We start from the raw sequence: 7,486 nt of genomic DNA, 5'->3' as shown, positions 1-7,486 counted from the left end.
GCTACTAAGACTCTCGACCATTGTTATTCAAACTTCCGGGATGCTAACAGGGCCCTCCCCCGCCTTCTTTTCGGCAAACCTGACGACGACTCCATCTTGCTCCTCCAGTCCTATAGGCAGAAACTCAAACAGGAAATGCCTGTGCTTCGTACTTTTCAACGCTGGTCTGACCAATCGGAATCCACGCTTCAGAATTGTTTTGATCACGTGGACTGGGATATGTTGCGGGTAGTGTGCAAAATTAATCTAGATGCATACACGGATACGGTGACTGAGTTCATAAGGAAGTGTATAAAACCTACCCTAACCTGAAACCGTGGATAGATGGTAGCATTCGCGCGAAACTGAAAGCGTGAACCACCGCATTTAACAATGGCGGGACTGACGTCACAGAGACTGACGTCTTGCTTCTGGACAGGATAAATACATTCTTTGCACGCTTTGAGTATAACACAGTGCCACCGACCCGGCCCGCTACCAAGGACTGTGGGCTTTCCTTCTCCATGGCTAACATGAGTAAAACTTTTAAACGTGTTAACCCTCGCAAGGCTGCCAGTCCAGACGGCATCCCTAGCCGCATGCGCAGACCAGGTGGCTGGTGTGGTTACAGGCATATTCAGTCTCTCCCTATCCCTGTCTGCTGTCCCCACATGTTTCAAGATGGCCACCATTGTTCCTGTACCCAGGAAGGCAAAGTTAACTGAACTTAATGACTATCGCCCCGTAGCACTCACCTCTGTCATCGTAAAGTGCTTTGAGAAACTAGTCAAGGATCATATCACCTCTACCTTACCTGCCACCCTAGACCCACTTCAATTTGCTTACTGCCCCAATAAATCCACAGATGATGCAATCACCATCACTTTGCACACTGTCCTCTCTCATCTGGACGAGAGGAATACCTATGTAAGAATGCTGTTTATTGACTATAGCTCAGCATTCAACACCATAGTACCCTCCAAGCTCCACTCAAAAACATTATTTTGGTATTTTTTAAATTAATCCCAGAGATGTGGACTCGAGTCATGCGACTTGGTCCCGAGTTGCTAATTTTGCAACTTGAGACTTAACATGGCAAAAAGAAAGATACTTAAGTCGACTTCGACTTGTTTATCTATGACTCAGGACTGAAATTTTACCTGAGCTGTAACACTCAAGAGACTTGAGAGACTTGGATTTCCCCCTCCCAAAAGAACAGCACCCCCTTCCTCTCCTGTTAAATTATGTTATTACACCGTAAACAATTCCGTTTCTCAAAGTGGAGAATCGCATATGGGAAATTATCATTAAATTATGTTCTTAGCACCACAGTGCCGGCAGGTGCGGAAACGCAAGGGGAAAAATAGAGCACTCTCCTATACTTTCAATGCTTGTCACTTGAAAATATGCACTCTGAGCAAGAGTTTATGTGAGTGTTTATTCTCAGTTCACCACAGACCTCTCAACGTGCATGTAGTGGGCGAGGAGAAAACACTTGATTCTAACTGGATATTTCACAATGTCAGTCGAACGGTAGCTGATTATCAACACTAGCTGTAAATCATCATTTGGATGGCATTTGTATGAGTAATGATGATTCAAAAACTTGGGGACTTGACTTGAGACACTAAAGTTAGGACTTGGCCCCATCTCTGATTAGTCCATGGTTGAGGGAAGGGAAAACCTAGTTCACGTGACGGGCCATAGTCCGGTGCTCCGAGGCTCAGCATAATCGTATCTGCCAATTCCCATCTGTAAATCCATGATGGAGGAGAAAAAAGGGGAAAATGGGAAAAATAAGCATTTCTATAAAATTTTACTGTCCTCCAAGCAGGCTCAGTCCTGACCATTCTCTTTCCCTAGGCGATACAAAATAAATACCCCCCCTCTAGGGGCGCGACCCGGCATCCCACCTGGGCGAGCCTGAGGGGCCGGCCAAGGCATGGGCGCTGGACGAGCCGGCTGGGGCGTAGAAGCCCGACGAGCTGGCAGAGGTGTGGGAGCCTGGCGAGCCTGCTGAGGCGTGAAAGCCTGACAATCCGGCTGAGGCGTGAAAGCCTGACAATCCGGCTGAGGCGTGAAAGCCTGACAATCCGGCTGAGGCGTGAAAGCATGACAATCCGGCTGAGGCATGAAAGCCTGACGCTGAGGCGGGGGAGCCTGATGAGCCAGCTGAGGTGTGGGAGCCCGATGGGCCGGCTGAGGCATGACGTGGGATGTGAGCACGATGAGCCTGCTGAGGCATAGGAGCCCAACGAGCTGGCTTAGGCATGATGTGGTATGGGAGCCTGCCGACCCAACCGGGGAAAGGAAAACTCTCGAGCCAGCTAAGCCTTGAAAGCCTGACGAGCCAGCTGAGGCACCCCCGGTTCCATCGGCGGCGGCACCCGGACCCGACGTCACCAACAAAACAAAAAACAAAAACCTCCCTGATGCTTCGTATAGTGGTGTCAGCATTCTGTAAGGATCATGAGCGCTGGAGACGAGAAGCAGGTACAGGGTCAAAACATTTAATAACCACAGACAGGAACAGAATACGGACAGCGTCTGGACAGGGGAAACGGAAACAACAATAATGCTGACACAGTGATGAAACAGAGGAAACAGACAGATATAGGGAAGGCAATCAAAAACGTGAAGGAGTCCAGGTGAGTCCAATGAGCGCTGATGCGCGTAATGATGGTGACAAGTGTGCAATGAAAGGCAACCTGGCGCCCTCGAGCGCCAGAGAGGGAGAGCGGGAGCAGGCATGACAGAATAGTCCCAATAAGCAAAATGAGCTTAATCGATGTGGCAAGTGACACTTTTGGGACTGAATCAAACAGTGGATAGATTTTGGTTGAATTTTTCCTTTAAGCTTTGGCCATTACTTTACCTATGTTTCTGTGAGGATAACGTCCTTATTGGACACTATTTTTAATCAGCAAACTGTTATAACTGTAATTTTGTGTATTCTATTTATCTGGGCACACTTATCTATTCATCACACCCATTCATTTAAAACAGCTCTCAATTGTCATTTCCACTTTACTTTACTGACTTTACTGTCCCCGTTGGGAAATGTTGTTTCAGTATCATGTACACGTTTAAAGTGGTGTTTAAATACAATAGACAACAAATTGACAATACAAAATGAATAACAGTTACAGTAGATAGATACATTATACACCGATGAAAGAAGACCAGCCTGCTGGCCTTACTGGGTGGATAGAATCATTAACCTGAGCTGTTTAGGAGGGATATCACACCTGGCTCAAATTATTGTCTAGTTCTGTTTTTTCCTGCCGGGGGGTGCCCTATACCTGCACCCAAAGGGGAGTAGTTCAAAGTCCAGGTACAGGGGGTGGCTTAGGTCTAAAAGGATTTTGTGAGCCTGATGAGGGCACTGACCTTAAAGATCTCATCCAAGCCTGCCCGTTTGACTCCAAGTGGCTTGCTTGCTGTGGTGATAAACCTTCTCAGCATATTTTTCTGGCTGACAGTGGCATTGCCAAACCAACAAACAATACAAAAAGTTCAAATTCTCTCATTGAAAGATTTCTACAACAGAGTCAGTGTAGTACAGTCAACATTAAAACATCCCCGCTTTTTGAGAAAGCACAGTCTCTGCTGACCCTTTTTGTAGATCCGGTTTGTACATTTACTCCACCGAAGCTTATTGTCCAAGAGGACACCCAGATATCTCTATGTTCTGACCTCTAATAGATATTCAGTCAGTATAGTACATTACAGTCAACATTAAAAGATCCCTTTAAGTAAAAACAGCTCTTAATTGCCATTTCCACTCTAGTCAGTCAAGCTCATAGAGTGTGGGGCACGAGATAAAGGGCTTCGAAGTGCAGGCATGGAATCGATATTGCGCTCAGCACTACAAAGCGTACCTTTAATTGTTTTCTTGTGTTAATTGTGCAGTGGGATTGTCTGAGGAAGTGCTATGATGCGAAGGCGAAACAATAGTGTTAAGTATAAACCTATGTCCCTGGAATACAAGCAAATTGGGATTTACTTACGAATCGACTTTATCGCTTGAGAATCTTGCAAACCATGAAATGGAGGCAGACAGTGGGAGTTCAGAGATAGAATCTGACAAAAGTGAAGAGGAAGAACCTGTGTTGACAGGTGTGGGGAGAAGGCTTCTGAGCCTTACCCCAATGATCAAGAAAATGCCTGAGATGACTCTGGCCCAGTGGGAGTGCATTTTGTGGAGAAAGTGGAGTCATGTCTTTTGGCCGACCCATTTGTGGCATCTGGCGAAGTGGAAAAGCAGTTGGCTGTTAACACACTGAAAGTATCCAGAAGTGGATATTCTGTATATCTTCCACCCTGAAGGAGCGGGCGCTCTGCCTCGCGCCCTTAGGACAAGAGCTGTAAATTGCTTTGCTCTCAGGAGCAGAGTACCACTGAAATGAATGATTTTGGCGGTGGCTTTGAGTGTGAAGATGGATCAACCGAAGTTGAGGATCCATGGAGTCTGTGATGCATGCAGTTTGGTGAGAAGCAGACCTGGTGGAGAGCGCGACACCGAGGAGACCACGTCTATCCTTTAGAGTTTTGATATTGAGTGCCTGATAAAGTCATGCTATGATATATGGATTAACCATTGAGAGCATTTGTTCCAAATCCACTACGATGTTTCAGGTGCCACGGCTATGGTCATGTAGCATGAAGATGCTGAGGTGTGAGAAGTATGCAGGAGGGCATCGGACAAAGGAGTGTGTAGTTTTGGAGGAAAAAGTAGTGTTTCAATTGTGGGAGGAGCCCATGTTGCTGGGGATCAGAAATGTCCTGTGTGAGTGAGACAGGTTGAGGTTGCCAGGGTTTGAGAAGGGCAGAAAGTGTCATATGCTGAGGCAGTGAGGAAGTAGAGGATGATGGGCAAAGGGTGAGGGATCATGAGAGGATACCACTAAGTAGTAGGCCAGGACTGAATGACCCGAACAGTTTGTGTTTTATCAAGGTTGGTTTCTTGGCATTCATTGCTATGGTAATTAACTGTACTGCAAAGTGTGGAAAGGAAGTCACAGAAGCTAAAAGTAGTAGCAGCAGCAGAAAAGTTATTGGGAGAGAAAGATTTTAAGCCAGAAGAGTTACAGGAGATGTGGCCAGGAGAAGGAACGGTTAGGTCAAAGTAGTGGGATAAGGGAGGTGTTTAGCAGTTTTGGTTTTATAGTTGCAGGGTTATGTGTGGCACAATTTTTTTTCTTCTTCCCGTTCTTTTTCTTTTTTGTTTTGTCACAATGTGGAATGTACATTCCGAACTGAGAAAGGCAGCAATTCGCCAAAAAACGTCTAGTCTGCCGGAAATTCACACGAAGAAGAATCATTTTGCAGGTATTTTTAGTTGATTAGCCATACACCTGTTCTTGATTGTTTGAACTCTTGGAGCTTGGAAGTTTTACCTGTCTTCTGAAAATATCCTAAACGTTTGATATCTTGGTCCTTTTGATTTTAAACCTCTGAAGTGCACTGAGCGACTTCAGTCTCCAATCCACTGACTGTGTTAAAACATCTGTCCAGGCCAATAAACAGTTCCATGGCTTTTATGTTGCAGGCCTTTTGTTGTTTTGCCAAATAGGGCCTACCTGTGAGTTCCTTGAAAAACATTGCATTATGTTCTGAATTCCTGTGCATTAGCGCCATCAATATGAAGAGTTAATGCTTTACACATGATGGTTGATGTGCATTGATGACGACCATCCATGAAAAAAGGATAATATAAAAGACTTGGTACACTTGACATTGTATTAAATATACTTTTTATTTCTTGAAATAGGCAAGGTAATTAGCTAAACCCAATTGTACTCTTTACATTGTGTCTGTAATCACTTCTGCGCAGAAACATTCCAATTATTTGTAGTGGAGTGTAAAAAGCAAGACATGTTGAAAATGCGTCAAAAACATAATTTAAAAAATAGACCAACTAATTGTTTCTTTATCCCCCTAGTTTGTGTGAATCAGGCCAAATTTATGCAAAAGATTACTAAGGACTTTACCACGCATTTACTTTCCATGCAATACCTAGGCTACTCATTTCAGGAAATGTAAAAATAAACATTCATTAGTTGGACTATTGTGATTATACGTTTACTGTCTGCTACTTTGTTATACGTGTCCTTGTTTGGAAATGGACTTAATGTGACACACTCATTCTATAATTATAATACAGTAATCATGGAACCTAAATCCTTCCATCGCTTTAACGTTTTAGTGCTTTGGACATGCAAGTATACTGTCTTGTCTTCATTCATTTATATTGAAGAGAGAGCAAGGGCATTTGTTATCCCCTGCTGTAAATACTACAGTACACCATTGAACATGGATTGTAAATGCATGCACAAAATAATTGCATTGCTGAATATTCAAGCAGCTTTTAGTGCAAAAGACATTTCCCCCACGAACAGATATGGTGGACCAAATCTTTAGAAAAAAGGTCAACCAACTGGAAGTTCTTCAAAAGTAAATGCTTCAGTTTCATTTTATTGCTCCCATAGCTTCAGGACAAACGTACGCTACCACTAACATTTCAATGGCACCCCATCCTTTAATGTATTCCTTAATAAATAAAAATACATTTACATATTTGTACATGTCTTTCCTTATAAGATTGTATTCATGTGCATTTACTATGAGAGCAGAATACATTGGAAAACAATGTGATTGAGTTTATGTTGAGAATGAGCAGAGTGAGGCTACATAAAGCTACTGATTTGATTTTTGGATTTAGTTATAGGCACAATACACCATCTATATTTCCTGGGCCTATTGATAAGCTAACATTAGCTCCATGTGCTACATAACATGTAATACTGTGTATGCATAATCATTTAGTAAAATAAACTGCAATCTAAAACAAAGTCTGAAGTATATGGACAATGCCTTTATCATACAGCTACTTGTGGTTCAAATAAGCCGTGCAAAAAAAGAAAAGAAACATACTATGGTGAAAGTAAATGTACTACCTTGTAAACCTACCAAAATCACACTTGCCTGTCAGAGGTCTGAATCAAAGCTACCATGCAACGAAAACAATCTGTCATGCAAATCATTTCAGGAGGAAAACTACAAGATACTTCACATATTGCAATGCAATTAAGAGAGAATGAAACCCTGAGTCACACTTCAGAGAAGACAGGCAAAATGAAAATAAGAGATCTTGCTCTATGGCCTTGGAGGTCCTGGGTCTGAGACTGGCCTATGGAGTCCTGTGTTGGGAGATGAGTCTGATAGTGGAGAGGAGTCCTCAATAGGAAGAAAGAGAGATTTGGAATGCTGATGCCCTGCATGTTTGTTCTGTGTGTTTCTTTGTACAAGCAGTACTGTAAGGCTGTCCTCTATGGGTGAATCATCCATGTAAGCCAAGCCTGACAGCGAGTCTTTGGATTCCTGATGACTCCTCTCCAAGTTGAGTTCAGGACTCTGATAATGTAAAAGAAATAACAGCAAACACACACACACACACACATTTCATCGTAAGTGTGTGCTTTGACCATTAGAAAGTGCCTCAGAA

The 7,486-nt window shown here is 43.4% G+C and overlaps 1 protein-coding gene across 11 annotated transcripts in view; it reads right to left on the bottom strand.

The window, feature by feature from the left end:
- Window positions 1-5,718: 5,718 nt before the first annotated feature.
- Window positions 5,719-7,486, bottom strand: part of LOC110502057 (voltage-gated inwardly rectifying potassium channel KCNH7) — a 51,652-nt gene continuing 49,884 nt past the window's right edge. For all 11 annotated transcript variants that reach the window (XM_036958869.2, XM_090216426.1, XM_090216427.1 and 8 more), the window contains one exon: window positions 5,719-7,395. In XM_036958869.2, coding sequence (XP_036814764.1) covers window positions 7,138-7,395 — 258 coding nt within the window. In that variant the 3' untranslated portion in view covers window positions 5,719-7,137. The remainder of the gene's footprint in view (window positions 7,396-7,486) is intronic.

The sequence above is a fragment of the Oncorhynchus mykiss genome, chromosome 22 (assembly GCF_057628025.1).
Source record: "Oncorhynchus mykiss isolate SJ-2025 chromosome 22, ASM5762802v1, whole genome shotgun sequence".
Classification (NCBI taxonomy): domain Eukaryota; kingdom Metazoa; phylum Chordata; class Actinopteri; order Salmoniformes; family Salmonidae; genus Oncorhynchus; species Oncorhynchus mykiss.
The sequence above is the reverse complement of the archived record's forward strand: the minus strand, read 5'-3'. Positions and strand labels throughout refer to the sequence as shown.